Here is a 23,118-nt window from a genome sequence, read left to right on the forward strand (position 1 = left end):
TGATGCCATAGAAGAACCATTTCTGGTTCCACAAAGAACCTTTCAGACCAAGGTTCTTTAAAGAACCATTTCTGCACTAGACTCCTGCATTGTGTTTTTATCTGTCCTTCTATAGCCTCATTTGCAATTGCACAATATAGAGGGGTTTGGTTATTTTCCACATTTACACCACCACCCACCATCCAATAGCCTAAGAGCCTAACTACCTAATTAAGAACTTTTTAATAGCCTATCCCAAAGAACCTTATATGGTTCTTTGAAACCATATATTTCTTAAAAGGTTCTTGAAAGGTTCTTTGTGGAACCAGAAATGGTTCTTCTGTGGCATCACTCTGAAGAACTTTTCGGTTCCAGTTCACACTTTTATTTTTCTGTGTGTGGGTGGGATAATAGGAAAAATAATAATGTCTGATAGGTCCCATAGATTTTGATTACAGGTCTTGACTTGTATGATGGTAGCATGTGTGTACATTTAAAGGGAGGGATAAGTAAAGTTCACTGCCCCATGGAACAGAGTGACCATAATCTATCAGGGGATTGATATGGCTGTTGATCAGTAGCAGTGACTCAACCACCTATATTTTCAACAATGGAGGACGGTGCTACGAGTGAGCAGCCGGCGTTGCCAGACATTTCAGCTGCAAAGGCTAATAAGTCTCGTTCTCAACTCCACCCGCCCCCCCAAAAAACAAAAAAATAAATAAATCAGTATTATTCTAACCATATTTTGGGTTAGGGTTAGCTTATTCATCTCTGTTGTCAAAATGCAACTTTATTATGTCAACTATAATAGGCCACCATAAGTTGTGCAAGATGCAATGCTGTTGCAATTCCTTGATCGCCTGTAGAGATCAATAAAAATCACAAATTCGTAGGGCTGGCCCCGTTCGTTGGGTTGACATTCATAAAGCATAAACATAAATTTAGGATTCGAATGCTTCTCCTTTGGTCCAGATATTGTCAGACCACGGGGGAATGGCGAGTCTGATCAATCATCTGACATCTGTAAGTATTGGTGAAGACAGCTCTGCGAGGATTTAGGATAGGCCTACAGGTGTTTGTTCAATAAAACATTGTTTGAAAACAAAGCTATGTTGTCATTTCATCTTTTCAGTCAACATTAAAATCAAGGGGATCGTAAATGCAACATAATCGAATATCAAAGTCTCCACTCACTGGATGCACTTTGAACTGCAATAACGAATCAGCACTTCAGGCTTTGAGGATCCGGTTGCAATGCCTAGATAAGAAACATTTTTTTAAGCTTATTATTTTGACGATTAACGAGTAGGCCTATTATTGACGAGTATTCGAGTATTCGTTTGGAAATTACAACAAATATTCTTAGCCTTCCTTAATGTCCCTTTAATGCCCGTTTAAGAGAGTGTTTCTCAGCCTGAGATGTTTTAGAGTGGTGAATCACACACAGTGATGAATCAAATTGTCTCTTTTTTTTTTTTAAAACCAGGTCAGGTTTGCTGAGCATGCATGCTGTTTTTCAGAAACAGCTCGCCTCACAGTCATACAGTTACATGTATTCACAGCAGGGGGCCGCCCTGTACATCCACAGATCTGCTGCTGCCAGACGGTGAGCGGTCGGAGGTGGAGTGCCTTGCTCAAGGATGCCTAGAGGCTGTTTGGAGAGGGAAGGGAGAGCGTTACGCATTCACTTCACCCACCAAGACTTTCTCTCTGCTCTGAGGATTCAAACTGCCAACTCTCTTGTTACCTGCCCCTGCTCCTCTAACCTTTAAGCGGTATAAACTCTTGCAGATAAAAGGACAGATAGGAAAGATAGTCAGAAAGTGAGGGTGAGAGAAAATCTTTCACTGAGATGTTGAGATTTTTTTACTGAGATGTTTTGAAGGCATGAGTCAGACCTTAAGACGGCGCTTTCAGCACTGGCAAGTGAATGGGATAATTTGCTCTTTCCCCAGATTTCTCTTGTATTTGATCCTCAGTGTTTTTCATTAACAGATGTTCATGAATTTACGGGAGTCAGGGTTTGGTTGAGTTTTTAATCTATTTGAAAATCAGGTACCTCTTACAAGCTGACTGTGAATGTCCTTTATAGGTTAGGACTGTCAAGCACAACCTGAGATGAAAGTGTAGGTATTGGCAAAGTTTTCAAGCAACACGTAACACACCAACTTCAACAAACAGAAAGAGAGACGGGACAAAGAGAAAATTATAAAGTGAGAAAGGGAAAAAGAAAACGTTTTCATTGAATCTTCCACTTTCGATGCTCCGAAGGCATGAATCAGACACTAACCTTCCACTTTCAGCGCTGCCGTGCTCTTACACTGCAATTGCAGTGTATTTGGGCCTGAGTGTTTTCCATCGACCGATCTGTTTTGAAGTGAAGAAATGTGTGGTGTTTAGGTTCTCACTAAGTTTTAATCTTTTTGAAAACCAGGCTGACTCGGAGCGTCCGTCAGTGTGGCACGATGGTGAAGAAAACCATGATGTGATCTTTTTGTTGAACACAATGAGTCCAATATGACTTGCTTTACACATGGACACAATATTTTCTCAAGTGTCTGTCAGCCATCTTCCTCGCTCCGGTAGAGTAGCCATCATAACAATGAACTACTGCTTAAAGGGATGGTTTGGGGTTTTTGGACCCATATATCAAAACTCTCACTTACTAATCATGCTGACAGCTGCAGAAAACACTGATATCCATGACACCTGTGGTTAGAAAAGCCCATTGGAGCCGTTAGCTTCTTCCTGCCAGCTGAATATTGCTACTGTGTTTGAGACGTGAAGTGAGGTGAAAAAGTCTCCCCAAAAATGCAGTTTGTACATTCCACAAAGAAGAGATTATAGTTATCAAATGCAGTTGTTGGTTTCCAGGCTGTGATAATGAAGACTTAGCTTAGTGACCTTGCTGTGTTTGTTTGAATGAAATAAAGAAAGTCAGAATGTCTTGGGTTATGGGAAGCCCCTCTCAGCCCAGGCATTATTTGGTTCATTAACTAAAATTCAAAATATGTTCCTTAGAGACAGCTATTAAAAAGAGATGTAATAATGTTTACAATTTACTATTGTGTAACCTGATGGTCCTGGTGGAAAAAAAAGTCCCAGATTCCAGATTTAAGGTAAGTGTTAAAGTTATGGAAAGGTTTTGGTCATAGTTAAAACTTGAAATGCTGAAAATGACAACTTCACTCACAGTAGACAACTTCACTTCAGTTGAGAATTGAACCTGGGTCACTTGAGTTGAAGGTAAGTGTATCTGCCATCCGCCCCTCTGACCTTCACACCCTTACTTTCCACCGTGCTATTTCAATGTCAAACTACGTCCTGTTTGTAGTCATGTCTCCTCCACATATTCCTAAATGGTGGGAAATAGTATTTCTCTCACTTTTTGTGCACAGATCACATTAACTGCATCTTAAGACCTTGTGCTCATTTTGCAACATTTCAGGAGATCAGGCTGTAAAATGCTATAGATGCAAAGTCACGTCTTCCAGTCTGCTGTGAGTTTTTGAGACCAGTCATTTGTCAGATGTTGTATAGTAACTCTCTGGCCAACAGAGTCTGAATCTCTCACCATCACAAACTAAAACTAAATATGACTGCCAAAGTTTGTCATGAAAAATGTAGTGTAAACTAATGTGTTGTGTTTTTCGCTTAATCAAAAGTTTCCTTTTGAATATGCATATGGTCTGTTTGGGGTGACTTTGTCTTAACGCAGTGCTAGAGGCCAACGCTGGCGAGGGGCCATTTCAAACCACAGGTTTCACGGATTTTAATAATCTCTGCAGCGATCAGCATGATTGATAAGTATGAGAAACTTTAAAGTGACTCCCCAAATCCCAAACTTTCCCTTCAGCTATGCCTTTACCTCGATGAGGAGGAATTGTTTGGAAAATGAACATTAAAAGATATTAAAAAAAATGACCTCAGGACTTGAGTTGTGTGTGACTATTTAGGCAGAATTAAGAATAGAATACAGCGGCCTCTAATTTAGATACAGGATGAATGCATGAGATTAAATGAAACTATAATGTTCCCCCTGGGGATATAGGAGGGAGGGACGGCTATGATGGCTACCACTGTATTTCCGATCATCTTATGTATTATTATGGAGGCACAAAGAGCATCTAGACAGGGTATAGTGGAAACACTTGTTTTAATACAAGATTTTTAACATACAGCATCTAGTAGCATAAATAAACTGAATGCTATTAATCACAGAAAGAAATAAAATGAAGACAGAACAGAATGAACTTGGTGAGCTCAGTCATCCTGTGCATTCTGGACTCAGGCATTCATTCGACCCTCAGTGTGTGTCTAGGTGGAAAGTCCCCATGATAATATGGACAATAGCCAGGCTGCAGAGGAGTGGATGAGTTGTTTTCTCAATGACTTCTTCCTCAAGGACTTTCCCTGGGATGGATAGTCGATTTACTTTCAATTTAATGATCCTTCAGAGGTATGATGTTGAATCATTTGGCTATACCACTTTCTCAAAGACAAAAATGCACAGCCCAACTGTCAAAATGTTCAATCTTATACTTTTGTTCAATTACTGAAAAGAGATTCAGTCAGCTCAATTTACAACTCATAAAGTCTGTTACAACTCCAGAGAGAACAAATCATCGATCAGAGGACTGAATGAAGGGAATTTTATTCCAGTTTGTCGAGTGAATTTAGCCTTGTCTTGTTCAGTGTTTCTTGTCTGATATCAAACTGACTGTATGATATGACTGACAGACCCAGAGTTTCACACTTTATATGTAACACTAAAGTACAAAATGTCTGTTCCGTCCAGAATTTAGATTACGTGTTGGGAAACTGGTGTTAAACAGAAAGGAAACAATGGACAAGGAGACAAAGCGTCATTTCAAAAATCCATTACAAGCATAGTAATATTCATAGTGTTATTCAAACCATCATCACTACTTCTATCATCATCATCATCATTCCAGTAGTAAGGAGTCATCTGAATACAAATACAAAAAATAAAATTGTCGCTCCTGTTGCGTGAAAATCTTGTAACTGTGATTTGTTTTTCTTACTTTAGTGAGTGAAATAGAAGTAGAAGTGTGCTCGTCTGACCCACATCGAGCTCAGGTTCAGGATTAAGTCAAAACTCACAGCAAAATACAAGGATATCCACTCACTGAATTTTAAGCTCCCAGCAAGTTCATAGCAACGTTTTGTCCGACAAGGTCTTAAGTAAAATCGCATTGTGACCATGAGAAATTATGCATTCTGGGTTTTTTTTTTTTGAAGATACGTGGTTTTTATCCAACAATATGCTAGAGCAGAAATATGTGGGACATTGTTATATGGCAGCTGTAAAGGGGTTTATGAGGCATAAGGCTGAGTTAATGTGACACACAGCGTTACACTGCATCACAAATTGGCAACAATAGAGCAAGTGGACAAGAAACATATTAACCAAAAAAAGGAGACTCATCATTCTGTGGGCCAAAGCTGACTTGAATACTGTGGGTAATTAATGGTTAGATTAACACAGGGACAGAAAATCTGTCTTTCCATTCTTTGTGGTTCAGATCGGATCTTTCTGGTTTTTGCCTGTTTAGACAGCCATGGAAAAGATCAGGATCAACTGCCTGTGTCAACCAATTCCATCAGGAGTGTGTATAGAAAGCATACCCAGTGACTTCTTTTGTTTCTCTTTTCGTATCCTTTGTAACACCCACAGCCCACATCTCACAAACACTGCAAAAGTAATTCACGCAAAAGATTTCAAAAGGCAACAGAACCGGAGTGAGAGAACAAATGCACTTTATGTGCATTCTGTGTGTATTTTATCTTTGGTTTTCTTCATCTTTCAAGCATAATCAAGTCTTCCAAGTATCCGACTGTGTGGCGTGCTGCCGCTCTGACATGAGCCTCCGAGTCGAGCGGGAGTACCGCGCGAGGCTTAATTGAAAGTCCATGTTAAATGTCAGTTTGGGCATTTCCTTAAACCTGATTGTACACTCGTGTGTGGCTGTTCCAGAATTTCCAGAATTTGGGACGATATTCATCTAGTATCTAAGAATAGGAGCGGCGAGGACTAGGTATCTAAGGAACCTGGGACAGTTTTACCTCTTAAATCATAGTTAAGTGTACGGTCGTGTAGTCTGATAATTGATCCTACTCTGAGGCTTCTATTCCGAGAAGTACTCCTATTCTTGGATGCATTAAGTATAGTGCTGCTATTCTGAGAGGCTTTATAAAGTACAAACCCTTGGCTCTAAATCACCACTGTCCGACAGAAACCTTGTAGCTCTGATTTTGCCTCTTTACCGTAACAGACAGCTGCCATCATCCCTTGTGTGTAAAAAAACATGTCATGACCGTTAGCCCTAGCCAAACTACTTGTAATGCCTTGTGAAATTTCAAAAATTCACACAGGCATGAATGTGGAAAATCAATCAGTTTTCCTTCAATTCGTGAAAAGTTGACTTTTTCTGTGATACAAGGTTCCAGCAGGATACTGACAAAATGGCACTACAGATAATTTCAGCAACTCCCCTGTGATTGATTGAGCTTGTCTGGCACGTTGAAGCCGATTGATTAGGCCCCCGTAAAATGCAAACTCTGCACATCTGTAATCTTTCAGACAGGCCCGATCAGACGCTCGGCACATTGGAGTTGAAGATTTCCACGTGCAATCCTCCTACACCGAGGTCTAGCTGTAAGTGGCTGAGTTATGCGAATGGTCCAGGCTCTTTATAGAGCTTAGCGGTCTGAGTAGCAAGAGGCATCATCATGGGTGGTAAGGCCTCAAGAAACACGCAACAAACAAGAGAAAATCTATTGCTTAAAGGAATAGTTCACCCAAAAATTTAAATTCTGTCATCGTCTACTCACCCTCATGCCAGTTGAAACACAGGTGAAGTTTGTCCATAAAACACACAGGGAGGTTGCCAGCTCAACTCCATAGCAACCTTCTCCAAAACAACTGAAGTCAGTGGGGACCAGTTCTTCAGAGTTCCAAAAAGACCTACAGTATATTTACACCATAATTTAGTGCAAATCTTAACTATAGCTGATTGATTTGCAACAACTAATGGTGTATAGGTCTTTCTATTCACAGTGTGATTGTTTGTCTGTTTTTGTTTTGGAGAAGGCTGCTACCAAGTTGTGCTGGCAGCCTCCCTGTGTGTTATATGGACTAACAAATTTCACCTGTGTTTCATTTGGCATGAGGGTGAGTAGAGGATGACAGAATTTTCATTTTTGGGTGAACTATTCCTTTAATGGAAGACCCCTCTTTACCCTTAAAACTCCACCTCCCCCCTTCACCTGCCTCTCTACTACCATCGCCCACAGGAAGCTACATGCAGGATGGTTAAAATCACTGTTTACATTTCAAAACACCTCATCAAATTCTTAACTTTTGCAGCCAGCCCCTTCTGTTGAGAGTGTTTGTACACAAAAATACTGAAAAATGCCCCGTCGTATTGCTGATTTTAGTTTGAGAGAGAATAAGAGCTAACAAGACTAGCGCTATAAAGGACCTTGTCATGTCCTTATAATACGCAGGCACCCATCTGACAAGGTGTCTCAATCAAACCCAGATCAATCCTCCATTAATCTCTGTCATCCCTGTGATCCGTTTATCCATTTCAGTGACTAGGCATGCCTTGGGAATACATCCATCACCATTCCCGCCGCTTCGAAATTAAACTCTGTCATGAGTGATCAGAGGGGTGCCGCAGAGCTTGCAAATTGTTTACATCTAATCAATATTCTAAGTAATCAATGCAAATGATCTGTATGTAATGTGTGGGTAAGAGAGAGATGGAGCTGAGAGAGTGTTTTCACAGCGTAGCCTTTTTAATGGGCAGAGCTTTCAAACTGAATTGTCCAACTAGTCATTCAATAGCAGAATAATTTAGTACAAAAAGGACAGCAGTATGACCGTTCCAATGAGTCCTAAGAGCTAAGACGGTCGCTGGACGGCAAGCCGTCTAGGGACAGAAAACCTCTTGTGGACTTCAGACAGATTGATTTATCAATTCAAGGCTAAGTGGAAGCAGTAGAAAAGTGACAGTGACCAAAAACCTCATCCATAAACATCAATCAGTTTTCGATGGGATGTATGACAAGATAACACACTTCCCGTCTGAGGAAAACTCCCAACTGAGCTGGATGGGGCGAGTTGAGTCAGATACATGGATGGAAAAGGGTTATTTTTTTATCGTACCAGTTGGTTTTATTATGACAATGCACACTTGTTAAGCAAAAAAGCCTTGGCATCCTGCAAAAACCAACAACATTATGACATTATACGTATCACTTGCTTGAGCCTGCATTGACCAGTCACCAAATGGACTGCACCTTACATTATTATTGCAAAGGGTCACTTTCAGTCGAAACTCATCAGCAAACATAAGGACATAAAAATAAAATTTGTGATTACATAAAATATGGGTCATTCCAACTTTGAATAGTGGGAGATACATTTTGATATGCAAACACACACAATAAAATAAAACACTTGAAATATGTGACCCATGAGAAAAAAAAAAAAGTGTACATAACTGAATCATAATTGAATCTCTAAGCTAAGATTTTACAAATCGCAGAAGACTAATCATTAATCATGTTTTCTTTTAATAATCAAACAATTTGAGGCTGTATCAAAAACTTTGTAAAAAAATTAGATAGAGATTTTCATCGACCATTTTTCAGTGTGTTTTCCCTCAGATGAGCTAATTACTGGAAACTCAAGTGTTCTTTCTTCCCTCCGTCTCTCTGCCTCCATCTCAGCCACAGTCGTCTCCTCTGTGACCTCTAAAATGTGAATATCTGTACAATCCCATCTGGGACAGTCTCCATGGCACGCTATGTTTCTCCTCAGACCGGAGAGAACGACTGCCTCGTTACATAAAAAAATAATTATCCCTGGTCCAAAATAAACTGTAGGGCTCTTCTTCCCATTTACGTAAATGTTTGGAGCTACTTTATACAGTTTAAACCTGATGGGTGAACTATAGTATGTACAAAAGACACTTCCAGTTGCATCACCGAAAAGGCAGAAATGGCATTCTATGTTTGCTATAGTTTTGTTAACTTGCTAATTTGAAGTCAAAAATGTGGAGGGAGAGGGTTCAGTTGCATTAATCGAAATCCATGTGAAACTACATCTCACAAGTTAGATCATCTGTACTAGAAACAGTAGTTCATTATATTTCTTCACTAACCGTGAGTGAAAGTTGTTACTTTCTTCCAATGTGCCATTATTCACTCTCCCTCACAGATCTGAAACAACAGTGCATGGTCCAAACTAGTTTTATTGTTGTTTACACCTAGCCAAGCCTATTGGATCTGCTGAGGAGATGTGAGCAAATGGGAGGAGGGTGGGATTTTCATTTAATGGAAACCATCCATTGTTAGCGCGGATCAGACCTATCATTGTTTTACAAAAAGGGGAAAAAGAGCTCCTGCAGGTTATTTTAGTGAGGCACTCCCTTTCTTCCCTCTTTCCTTTCTTCCACCACCAAAAAAATATAATAACACAATCTATCAGAACATCTTCCAGATATACAGTGAATTTTTAAAACCGATAAAACAAACAAATCATTTATTATCATCTCTAAATCTTTTTTAGGCTACCTTGTTATTCTCATCTTTACTAGACATTGTGAATAAGGATAGAAACAGACAGCTAGTGTTAAAAGGCAAACCGTATTGAGTCTGAATACACACACACACACGCATACGCACGCACCCCGGCCTACCATTCTCTTGTGTTGTCTGCAGGGGCGATTCAAGATCCTTGTGATAGTTTTTTTTTTTTTTCATATTCAGAGAATCTCACTCTCCTTATTAAAAACCAGAGTTGTTGCCTGCAGTGGTCTGATGGCAGTTCATTGTCTTCTCGTATTATTCAAAAGCAAGACAAAAGAAGAGCTGTTAGGCAAAGGATTTTGAATTGAAGTCAGTCCGGAAAAAAGAACAATCTCGGGATAAAGACACAAAAACAAAAGAAAAGCCAGTTTTCAAAACAACAGAGAAAAAAATGAAAGCGCAGGGAAGGGAGAGCACATTTCCCAATTGTCGCTGCTGACCAACTGGTCGGCCCGTAAGCCAACGTGACGAGAAGTTGTTTGTCTTTTGCAGGCCACCGTAGTAGCTGGGCTACCACTAAAACAGTAGTCCCTCCCAGCTTTTTCAACCAATCAGCCCGTCTCTACTGTAAAACCCCTCCCCACCCATTACTCCCCCTCCTAAACCAAGTCCCCTTTAGCTGTTTTGTACTTATAGCACCTCTTTTCATCCCTCCCTCTGTAAATATCCAAACAGACAAACATCAGCATGGAAACCGTCACAGTTCCTCAGGCATCCTCTCCCTCCATCCTATGAGGGGAGGGCTGGACAAGTCTTAGGGCGGGACGTAGGGAGGTGGGGATCTGTAGGGGGTCATGTTCTTGGGACGGGAGCCCTTGCCCTCCATGGGAGCGGTGAAGGGAGGTGGAGGCTGGTAGGGAGGCGCGTTGGGGTCCTCGTCCCGCAGAGCTGTGTACTCCCCGAGCAGCTCCTGGTTGAGGGGAGTGGTCTCTGGCGTGGCCATGTTGGGGTACTCCGGGGGCGGAAGTGGGGGCTTCTCTTCCTGCAGAATCAAGGGCATGCTGGAAGAGGGAGGCGGCTTAGAGTCATCCAGCTCATCTGCAAATATAATCGGCACACCTTTTTTGATGAAGGTGGCCTGGTCCTCGATGGTCAGCTTGCCCTTTCGTTTCTTCCTGTAGCAGATCATGGCGATAATGCCTGCAATTAACAAGATTGCGGCCACCACCACAGCGGGGATGACCGTGTGGAGGTAAACGTCATCTGTGCTCTGCCGGCCTGTTCCAAGAGCTGGTGTGACTGCTGGAGCTTCAGGTATATCGATTTCTCCTGGTGGGATGAAGGAGTACGTTCTGCAACTCGCCCTTCCCTTGACCATGACGTCCATTGGTCTGAACTCTGGCTCCATAGAGTACCTGAAGGTATTTGTGGGCTTTCCCTCAGCAGTGGAGAGCCTCTTGCTCATGGTTGTGATCTGTTCCTTTGGACATGGGTGCTGTGGGAGGCTGGTGTTTGTCCACTCCACCACAATGGACCCTTTGGTGATGTTTCTCAGGCTCACCGTGCTGCTGTTGCGGTCACCAAGTGCATACGCCAGCTTCTTGACCAGAAGGATCTTCTTGTGGATGTCATTGGTGACTGACCGTGGCTCACCGTCGAAACGGGCCGTGAAGATCACAGGGGTCTTGTCGTTGACGGGCCAGCGGTTCACCCGGACCTCAAAAGCATCAATTGCATTCAGGCCACCTTTGTCAGTTGCCTGCATGAAATATTCATGCTTTCCGACATGTTGAACATCAGGCAGGCCATAGAGAAGTTGGCTGGTGGTGTTGAACTGGATCCAGGAGTCATCTCCAACCACCTCATTGTGGTTCTGTCGCAACGTTAGCCGCAGCTTGTCTGTGGTACCATCCTCTTTATCGAAGAACGTATCAGACGGGATCTTGACCTCGAAATAGGTGCCCACCAATGCATTGACCTGGTCGATGGGGTTACGCAGAACAGGCTTCTCATTGTATGGGTCCGGGATGACACCAGCAGCAGGTGTGGTGCGCCTGGGTGGCTTGGCTGTGGTAGTCTTCGTCTCTCTGGGCACTGGCGTGGTTTTGGGCTTCTTGGGTTTCCTGGTGGGTCTTCTGGTAGGTGCGGGTGGAGTAGCAGTGGCTTCTACATATGTAGGCCTGGTCATGGTTGGCTGGATGGGGATGGTGCTGGTGGTCTCCATCACCCTGGTTGGTTGAGGTGGTCCCAATGTTGGGGTGTGAGCGATAGGGTCGCGGACCCTGATTGTAGGCTTGCCCGGCAGGGGAACGGGGCCTCTCACTGGGGGAGCAGAGCTATCTGTTGGTGCAGCGATGGAAGGAGAGGAGAGGGTTGGGATAATCCTCACCGGAGGCTCCACCAGAGTTGTAGGAGGAAGCACGGTCAGAACGGGTGTTGGGGTGTTGTTCAACGCACGCCTCACCCGCTTGGGGATGTGGGGTTTCTTATTGGCAATGTGCCAGCCCACCACAGGGTAGCCGAGCTTGGCTGACATAGTGCCCTCCTTCGCGGGAGTCTGGACACTGTTGATGTTTGGCACTGTGCTCTGGTCCAGAGAGCAGCCGAGCTTCCAGGATAGCAGAGCTCCATTCTCCACCACCTGAAGAAACGAGAAATATATATAAATAAACGTTGATTTGTTAACTCAACCCATCCACTTGTTGATTACTTGTTCAGTTTTCACTTACAACCAAACTTAACTGAACTCACTCACTCGCTCGCTCACTCACCTTTTTGGCATTCCCCGGCCCAGCCATGAACGCCGACATGTCGAACAGCCTGTTGTTGACCACAGGGAGGATCTTCATGTAATGGAGCCCCACCCCAGAGAAGCTCCTCATGTTATCCAGCAGCTCCACCCTCTGTTCTGAGCTCATCTTGGTCAAATCTGCATCCAGGATCACCGTCAGCACCGTGACCGGTTCCTCGTTGCCACACATGAACGGCTGGACTTCGCCATCGCTAGAGGCTTGATTGAGCGCCATTTGGGCCGAGTCTGCATCCAAGTGATCTTCAGGGTGCACCTCGATGGAGAAGACCTCCGAGGAAGAGGCGGTCTTGGTGTGGTTGGAGATGGAGACGGAGATGTAGTGGACGCCCTTGTCCTCCTCCAAAGGTAGACCCTGCAGGATTCTGCTGTTGGCATCCCAGTGCAGCCAGCCAGGGAGGGAATCCTTACCCATCTCTGTGATCTGAGAGAGAGGGAAGCAAAAGAGAAAGCGATTGATCAATTATTTTATTTCTTAAAAAAGGAGACATGATGAATGAGGCACGAGTTAAAGATTATCACAAACATTTAAAAGCGGAATGACATTTAATTGGAAAGAACAAGAGATTAATATGTATGATGAATATGAATCAAGCAAATCAAGCTTTCAAAAGCATGCATAACAAAATTACGTCTTGATCTGAGACAGACAGAAAGAAAATAATAAAAAAGAACAAAGTGAAGTGTTGACAAGCATTTATGAGAAAAACATAATATCCGATAATTGTTAACAACTGCGGAAATATTTTAAAACTTGATTCTTTCCCAGTTAGGAAATAACATTGTTCAGATTGCGTATGAAGTGAAGGTCTATTTAGCTGTTTCCTGTGATTAAAACTAAACCACTTCTTAAGGCTAAATAGAAAGATAAGAAAAAAGATACCTGCATACTGAGATAAAACTACAAGGTTTTCACCACAAGGTCTTAGCAATTAAACAGATGTAAACAGCAGGTGATCTTATGTTGTATGGGCCTTGACATGAAGCAGTGCAACGTTTTAGTCAGGGACAGTCATACAAATACACAACACATACAAAAACACTCATACAATACATACAAAACACACTCGCAAAAGCAATCTTCAGATATTTGTATGGAAATTTAGAGAGCCCTATTCACAGAGCATGGGGGAGGAAAGCACAATTTTTATCTATTCTGTTTTTAGGATTAGATTATTTTCTTAAGTTTTGATGTCATCTTGATTTTTCTTTCTCTGAAGCGGGTGAGATGTTTTCATAAGAACCTCACAGTTTCTTTCTATCACCCACATATTCATATTTCATATTTTGTTCTTATTTTGTTTGTTCTGTCTTTCCAGTATTTTTATCATTCCAAATCCAAATTAACTGAAGTTATATCTGTTATTCAAGGATTTTTTTTTTGCTTTATTTCACAATATTCAACAGAGTGACAGGGAAGACAGATGAGAGATAGTTAGTAGTCCACTAACCCCTACCCCTTCTTATACACACACACACACACACACACATACACACACACACACACAGTCCTTTGAAACACAACTCCAGTTTCAAGCTAACTAAACGTGTGGTAAATTAGAGATAGGGGATGCCATTTGGGTTGCTTTTCAATCCCATTGCATTTCACGTACATATGGTATGCACCTCAATCCACCAGGAACTGTCCCTCTAAGACACAAACAAACAAACAAACAAACACACACACACACACACATACACACACACACACACACACACACACACACACAGCTCTGAATTGTAATTTAAGCCCAACTAAAATTAAAATAACTTAGCCAATTATAGGGCTGGGGACGCCCCTGTGGCAGGAGGCTGATGGAGAGAAATGGATCGCAGGGGAGTGACAATGCATCCACACACATAAATCCAAAAACAAGAACAAATGCGTCCTGCGCTCCCCAGCCCCTACAAGTTAATTCTGCGGCTAATAAATCCTGGTTGATAAATTATGTAGAGGCAGCGCTCCCAAGACACATCATTAATGCTCTAACCAGCACACAGGCAGCGCCGGGGGAAAACACACACACACACACACACACACACACACACGCATATACAAACACACACACACAAGAAAATGCACACACAGACACACATTCTCAGGCGTGCAGACATTCACAAAAATGGACACACACACACAGGTACAAGGCCATAGACAGACACACATAGAAACACACACAGAAAGCCGTGTGTGCATGTGCAACCTTTTCTGTCAGACAAACACACATGGTAAACCAGACATACACAGACAAAGACGGACATGCACACACACACACACACACACACACACACACACACACACACACAAACAACAACCTTGCCAGCAGATGGGCTTTTAACAATTATCCCTCCTTGGACTGCAGTTCCTTTAAAACCCCTCCCCCTGGACGAGCCTCATCCTTCCACACCTCTTCAAACCTCCACCCTGCTTCCCTGAGATGGATCCTACTCCCTTCCCACCTTCCACCTTCCACCTTCCACTGGTAGATAAGGGGGAGGATTGGGAAGCTCTGTACCAAACCACCAATACCAAAAAGAATCACTAAGAACCAGCTCACTGGTAGGCAGCAGAAACAGCCAAGGGCCGCATTGGAAATGAGTTATATAAATGTTTTCTCCTCTGGGTTTGTAGATGCATATGAGTGGATTATTTAACATGCTCACTTTTTCTATTATCAAAAGCTGACAATTCAGTGGCAGACAAATTTCTGGGGTGGTGAAGTAGGATGATGCCTCCAGTTCCTCAGACAAGATTAAGAAACCCATCCCCCTTGATAACTATCGATTTCAGGAAACACAAAAATGCACCTACAATCGCATCCACCTTCATAACTATACATTTCAGGGAAAAATGTGCAGGATTGCAACCATTAAGATCTCAGTAACCCTATGCATTCCCTTCTTTAATATGAACAAATTGTACACTGCTGGTATGCAACAGAAATAGCCAAAATACACTTAGAAATCATATTTCAACCAACATATTTTTCATTTCATTTTTTCATTAGCTTGCACATTTTGGGAATGTATTTGCCTGTACAGAAAAAAACAAACAAAAACAGGACAAACAAAAATACTTCAAATGGAGAGACCTAGAGCTACGTTTGATTTAATTTGTCAGGAGTTTGCCACAGTCTCAAAATTTGAAACCGAGTGCCTCTCGACATGGCATGGCAAATTAAATCATAAAGAGACCGCAAAGGCCAAGTGAGTTGCCAGGCAATAATCTCATCATAACTGTCATAATTGCTCTGTAAATTCCTCTGTAAGTTGCCTCTGAGAGAACAAGGACAATCTCTTGTTTACCTGCTGACAACTAAATATGGGTATGGGAAAAATAGGTGAGACTTCATTTGATTTGTCAGGTATTTGAACAGCCAGGAGAGGTGAAAACACTGCAGGCTAACAACTAACAAAGTCAATTGCACCACATGTTTAGACATTTGGCTCCAGCGGGCAACTTTGAATAGCTTGGTATAGACTAAGACACCAGGCTGATGATAAGGAGGTGGCAGGTTTGAATCCCACTTGGGAAAATGTTGCAGTGAACAAGAAACAGTCTTCCTTCCCACAACAATTTCTGATCCCTAACTGCTCCACTGAAGCGCTTCAGAGGCCAACAGAAGAAGACTGCGGTTGTACTGGGCAACTTCCATCAGTGATGAGGGAGTATATGTGAATATCCCTATATATAATGAATGTGTTCTAAGTCAACTTTCCTGGTTTAATAAGGGTTAAATTAAGAAACAGTGGTAACTTTTCAGGGTTTTCTTGCCCTTTTAAACCTGTGTATGGCCCAGTAGAGAGTTTCTAGTTTTCTGAAAAGAGCATGGGAAATATATCAAATCCCCCAAAATGTCAAGAAAAATATTTTGTATCTTTTCTGGAACAAGGCTTCAGAGTAAGAGAGCTTGATGTTTGGCCCTAAAGGTTATCGTGTGCTTTCACAGATTTCCTCGAGCCTCCCTATCCCCTCCGCACAACCCATACCATTGGCAAGGTTACCGCCTAAGCCTTTCTAAAACAGCCAGGGAAAACCCTGCATTTGGGAAGATTTATTTGGGGAAGCAGAGACGGCTAGGCAGCAAGTAGGGAAGGAAGCTATTAAGGTGGTGGCAAGGGCAACTCGGGGCAAAGACATTTACATACACAAGCAAGTAATTTACCCAGTTGCTGTGGAGGGAGGGGACAACATGTCTTATTCACCTCCCACACCCAGATTGTCCCAGCGAGGATTCAAGCCAATCACCCTCTGGTAACAAGCTCACTGTTGGGCTACCATTTGCATAGCATGCATCAATTAATTACTGCTGCTGTACTGTGGAAAACTGAAACCATATTCACATTTCTGCAGTCAGTAGACGGATTGATTTATATAGCAACCCCTCGCTTGAGACACGATGTCCTGTGTGCATCTTCTCAGTTCAACGTTCCAACATTTCGGGAAAATCACGATCACTTTAAGCGGCAAGTGTCTTTGGCAGCATTAAAAACCCAAGCAGCTAGGCGACGAGAGCCCTTAAGGTGAAGCAGCGAGGGGTGATTTGGGGAATGAATCGTTGACATCTGCGAAGAAGTCTAAGCATAGCTGTCACCCCCAGTGTGAACGCAGCGGCACGCCACATCTGTTTTGCCCCTTCACCCCCCTCACTAAAAAGACTGTTAATTAAAACGAGAGGAATGATAATCTCATCAAAGTCGGGGCCTGTTTGATCATCTCTTTCTCACTGATACACACACACACCCACACACATACACACACGCCAGCCAAAAAGCCACCATGACTATCAGTACTATAAGCTATCGTGATGGCACTGTGGCGTAACAACCAGGGTGAAAACGTATTTGAAGTCTATATGATCGACAGGCATGAAACATTGTGGGACATTATCGCGTATCGTTGCCATGATCCTCATTTACTTTGCTTCACTGGTCTCGCTCCATCTGCCATCTCAGCTTTTTTTTGTTTAGAGTTACAATCCCTGATCGCTGAGAGTAACTGCAGTTTGAAGTATGGTAGTATTAAAGCTTGGACAAAAAACTAAAAGAGAGATTGTGAAACAGCCTCAGTGCTGATAGTTCATGTTATGGATTGTGAGTTCAATGTCAATGCAATATCTCTGTGCTTGGGGATCACAGCCTCTCTCTCTCTCTCTCTCTCTCTCTCTCCCTCTCTCTGTCTCGTTCCCTTCAGGTGGAGAAATAGCTTTGCAGTCGCCACCTCTCTCCTCTCTCATCCTGTTCCTGTTTGTCCTGTCTTTCTCCCTCCCTGTGTCTACCACTCCGTCTCGCTCTCTCTCGCTACCTGGGTAATACGGTATCCATCTATAGAGTTGCTTTATCAAAGCAAAGAACACTTCCCCCCGCCGCACCTTTATTTTCTCCTGAGAGACAAGCAATTTCATCACAGACCTCTTCTGAGGACAGACGAAGCCGGGGAGACACCGAGAAGGCAGGGAGAGAGAGAGAGAGACGGCGACTGGGATATTGAGAGAGACAGAGAGGCAGATGGAAAGAGAGTCAGTAAGAGAGAGATCGAGCAACGACTATAGATACAGAGAGAGAGAGAGAAAGAAAGAGAGAGACTGTGATCCCCTAAACATAGAGATATTACGACGAGGCGTCGAGTCCCTTGGCGTTTGGGGGAAGAAAGCAGTTCATTGTTGCGGCAAGAGGAGAACATGGAGAAAGGAGGCCATTGTTGCTTAGGACCCGGGTGACAGCTCGACAGATAAGCCTCATATTTTGGAGGAGGAGGAGAAAGAGGAGGCGCAGCCTGGGCATGCCTTTGTGATATGATGATTCAGGGTGAAATGAAGCTTGGAGGGGAAATGGGAGGGAGGGGAACACCGAGGGCATGAAGGGAATAAGGGGGCGTGAAGGTAAGGTAAGACAAGAGGAAGGAAGGATGGAGGGAAGCAGGAATAGAGGGGAGGAGGTAGGGTGTTGAGAGGAGGAGGCTAGGGTAGGTAACGAGGAACAAGTGGGAAATCGGAGGGGAAGAAAAGGTGGAGCGAGGGGGAGAGAGAGAGAGACAGAGAGAGAAAACATGGAAGAGGTAATGTGAAAAGGAGAGGTGAAAAGTGGAGAGAGACAGAGAGAAAACCAATGCAGGGTGAGAGAGAAAGAGACTGCATACAGAGAGAGAGAGAGAGAGAGAGACAGTAAAGAGAGAATAGGCGAGAAAGCAAAACCTACAGAGAGAGAGAGAGAGAGAGAGAGAGAGAGAGAGAGGGCGTAGAGGGAATTGCTGGCACAGTCAAGTGTTTCCAGTGGAAAATGTGAGGCGAAGAGGAGGGATGGATGGATGAATGGAGGGAGGTGAAGAGCTATAGAAAGGGGGTGGGGGGGTGGGGGCTTCGGGTGGCCAACAGGCAGGCGGATGTTTACGAGGGGAAATCCGTCTTACAGCCCATTTTCTACCGTTAAAAATTCATTTGTGGCCCGGGTCCACAGCAGGCACATTCAAACACTTTAACAGTGCAATCTAGGAATGGGAAAATATGGCTGGCAAACGGATGCAAAAACCCAGAAACTCCCAAAATGTCAGCGTGTTCAGCGTTCGTTCACTATGTAGTTTTGACATTCCAAAGTGGGTTTTTTGGATGGGTCCTAGGCCATGAAACCTACCATGCGTACCATAAAAAAAAACCCATGTACACTTTCAATTCAAGTAAAAACAAAAAAAGCAGCGGTGAAACAGGAGTTGTGAGATTTTCATTTTGATAACAGCGATATGGAATGGGACTGCATATTCCCAGAGATGAAGGAGGTTCCAGGAAAAATATACCCCCTTCTATTAATAGGCCCCATTGTAGGACGGTGCGATGTCAGAGATTCACAGGCATCGGTAGCATAAGGAAGACATTATGGGCTGCGGGGACGAGAGAAAAATGTCATTAAAATGTTTGTGAGTGCGAGAGAGAGAGCTTCGCGTGCAAACGCAGATGTACACATGACAAATCGACTCCAGGAACACATCATGATCTCCGATACATTCATTTGAGAGTGCACACATATAGACGTGCGTGCATTCTTTCACACGCGCACGCTCACACTCATAACCGCAAACATACCCCTATTATATAGTCATTAAAGTATAATGATTGAGAGGGCTCTTAGCAATAAAACCTGCACTAAAGAATGTTCTCTCTCTCTCTCCCTCTCTCTCTCACTCAGAAACACACATACACACACACACACAACCTGAGGTAAACCTGCCTGCCAAGGCCTGCAGCGAAACTCTCTCCCTCTCTCTTTTCCCTCTTCTCTCTGTCTATCCCTCTCTGCCTCTCTCTTTTTCCTGTGCAGAGAAACCCCATTTGCTTGCAGTTTACAGCAGTGAACGGCTACTCAGAAGCCAACAGAAGCTGGCCATTGTTTGCTTCCAGCTGCGTGGACGAGAGAGCAAACGAGAGAGAACAAAAGGGAGAGAGAGGGCGAGAGAGAGAGAGAGAGAGAGAGAGAGAGAGAGAGAGAGAGAGCGAGAGAGAGAGAGAGAGAGAGAGAGAGAGAGAGAGAGAAGGCAGAAAGAGGTAGAATGTGTGTGTGAATGTGTGAGGGCAACAGAGACACTGAGAGGCAGACTGTGCAAACGTGTGAGAGCAAAAGAGAGTTAGTGTGAATGTGTCTGTGAAAAAGAGAGAGAGACCATGTAGATGTGTGGGAGAGTGATTGTGTAAGTGTATGTGTGTAAGTGTGTGTGTGTGTGTGTGTGTGTTTTGCTACAACAAGGACTACTGGAAGGCGAGAGGGGAGGCGAGGACACAGCAGCTAACTTCTCAGCTAGCTGCTCATGCAGTAGTCGTCCACGGAGCAGTCTTGGCTTCCCAAACACAACACTACCTCACTACCTACTGTGCTACGCTGGACACCGGGAGTAAGAAAAATAAAGCACACTGTAAACAAAGTCTCGGGTACGCAGATGAGGTGTGTGTGTGTGTGAGAGAGAGAGAGACAGACAGAGAGAGAGAGGGAGAGAGAAAGAGATAGAGGCAGGAATAGAGATTGTGTGTGAGTAAGTGAGCAGAAGAAGCAGAGAGATAACGAGAGAATAAGAGACAGTGAAAGAAAGATTGTGTGTGCACTATATATACGTGTGTGCATATGTATGTTTGTGTGACCCCTGCAGCTTGGAATAATAACATTATGTGTGTGTGTGTGTGTGTGTGTGTGTGTGTGTGTGTGTGTTATCTCTCTGTCTCAGCGTGTGGCTCGTTTTCTGCAGACTCTCAGCTCCCGCTCTGACTAATGCTGCAGCCCCACCAGAATTACTCACTACCATCAGCACGCGCTCACACACACACACACACACACACACACACACACACACACACACACACATTCATATACACAGACACACCAAATATCCTCGCAAGGTAGAAATTTCTTAGTACATTTTTCTTTTTTTTTTTGAGGGGAATTTATGTCCTTACTAGGGTAGAACAGCATGTACACACACACACACACTCACACACACACACACACAAACACACACACACACACAAAACGATATACCCGCACCTATTCCCCTGCAGTAATGCTAAGCCCACACAAATACGATTTTGTTTTTCCTAGAAATAAGGACTGGTGCCAATTTCTGTACTGGGCATCTATTAAAAGTGGACAAACAAACCTGTTTGTTCTCTTAACGCATCCCAGCATATCTCCTCTGTCCTGGCTGAAAACTACAATGCTGAGAGCGGCCGGGCAGCCCACTCTCCTTGGCAATAAGACAAACCAAAAATTCCAACGAACAAAAATGAGCGGTGGTTCTGGTCTGCTTCTGCGGTTGTGTTTGTTCTTGTGCAAATTATCTGCTTCCTTGCAAATTTTTCCTTGTTTTGCACTGGAAGCGAGAGCTGACATTGTCCTCTGTGGGCTGAAAACATTCCATCAGAATCATAATCACTTAACATGTTTCATATGTACAGGAGTTTGTCTTGGTGCTGAGACACAGTAACAACTTACTGTTTCGCAGTAGGCTACTGACACACATGATGGATGACAGGACCTCATGTAAAGTCCAAAGAGGCCGTGCAAGATATACTACAATGGATAGTATACTGCACATAGACTACCAGTCAAAAGTTTGGACACACACATTTTTCTTTATTTTGATGGAAAGGCAAAGGCTTTGGAAGGAAATTCACACATAGGATCATTACTTCACTAAACTAATTTCAGGCATTTAAGCATAAGGCTTAAATGCTTGAATCAAAATGACATGAGTGTAAATGACATGATGAGTACTAGGGCTGAAGGATTTTGAAAAAAATATCTAATTGCGATTATTTTGACTGATATTGCAATTGCGATATGATTTGTGATATTAGAGGGAATGATAATTTTTCCATCATTATTCTCATTTTCATTGAAAAACGTATTAAAATGATTATGGTGTGATTTTTGCGGGGATCTGTACCAAACAAAGATGTTTTCTTAAGTCTGTAGAATATGACGTGTAGGCCAGGACATCTCTGCAGCACCACAATATTTAATTTGAAATGGTATTTTGACACACATTTCGCCTTTAACAATTATTGTGCCTCTTGCGATTTGAAAATTGCAGTAGGCCATATTGCGATTTCGATAAAATTTCGATTAATTGTTCAGCCCTAATTTATATTTGTCTAAAAAACTAATTTCAAGCATTTAAGCATAAGGCTTTAGATCAAAATGGCATGATGAGTACATTAAAGCAGGTGTGTCCAAACTTTTGACTGGTAGAATATATAGATATACACAGAATATACACTCAAGATTCAGTGTTGTATAGCTATGTGTGCTAGAGCAGTGTAAATAGGCCTATAGTAGGGTTGCAACTGTACAGACAAGTGATGTGAGAGGGGAGGAGGAAGGAATAGTGAATTAGTCCAGTGTTCACTACAGAAGGACCTGAGGGCCAAGCCAGACTAATGTAAAATGCATTGTAAAGCCACAAAGCTACAGCGGCATCAACGGGGAAAAAAAAAAACAGTCAACCACATTTTTTCCGAAGTTAAGTTCCTCTACTGCTGGAAGATACGAGGTTACGAGTTTTCTACCCGATGCTGACAAAATGAGAAAACAAAGAACTCGACTCCAGTTTAATTCACTCCCCCTACAATGAGATGTTTGATGAACATGCTCTCCCTTCCCCTCCAGCCATCTCCATCACTGCAACCTGACAGGCTGAGCGCATCCTTAAAGAATCATTTCTCCTCTGAGATGCCCGACGAACAACTCGGCCAAGCCCCCGCTTGTCCCTAGGTCAGCAATTATCCCTTTTTCTTTGATGCCGTGTGAATAAAACATTAGCTATCTTTTTCCGGCTAACGAGCTATAGTGCCGACACAAATCATTAAATCTTAAACACATAGCTCAGGGATAACGAGGGACATGATATAGAGGGGACTTTTTTTGAAGTGCTGGAGATGCGGGGTGTTATCGCCTGAAGAAGAGATGGAAGTTGGTCACTCAAAACAAAGTCAGTGTTGTCAAACGCAGTGGGTTCAAGATGAGATGAATAACATATGGAGTTTCATTCCAAATTGAGATGTCAAATGCTAGAAAATACGACATCTACTCTAACAAGAGGACTGGTAGTACAAAAGCTAAAACAAAGTTAAGAATTGTGTTTTTTTCCCCCCAAAATGGATGTACAGCAATTTGGAATAGAACCCTTCATGGTCAATGGTGAATCATGGGTAATATTTTAAAGCTAATGCTTGATGTTGCGCACAGCAATGTTGTCACGGTCCAATTTTTGGAGCAATGCTTCCAGT

General features: G+C 43.0%; 1 protein-coding gene across 1 annotated transcript in view; it reads right to left on the reverse strand.

The window, feature by feature from the left end:
* Positions 1-4,128: 4,128 nt before the first annotated feature.
* The window catches only part of LOC139640636 (dystroglycan 1-like), a 29,343-nt gene continuing 10,353 nt past the window's right edge, over positions 4,129-23,118 (reverse strand). Inside the window, exons 2-3 of the mRNA XM_071514809.1 lie at positions 12,315-12,776; positions 4,129-12,184 (exon numbers count right to left, since the gene is read on the reverse strand). Coding sequence (XP_071370910.1) covers positions 10,358-12,184; positions 12,315-12,776 — 2,289 coding nt within the window. The 3' untranslated portion in view covers positions 4,129-10,357. The remainder of the gene's footprint in view (positions 12,185-12,314; positions 12,777-23,118) is intronic.

This window comes from Centroberyx affinis, unplaced genomic scaffold (assembly GCF_046629955.1).
Source record: "Centroberyx affinis isolate AG114_WGS23_722 - 3 ecotype Tasmania unplaced genomic scaffold, CSIRO-AGI_Caff_v1 ptg010059l_1, whole genome shotgun sequence".
Taxonomy (NCBI): Eukaryota; Metazoa; Chordata; class Actinopteri; order Beryciformes; family Berycidae; genus Centroberyx; species Centroberyx affinis.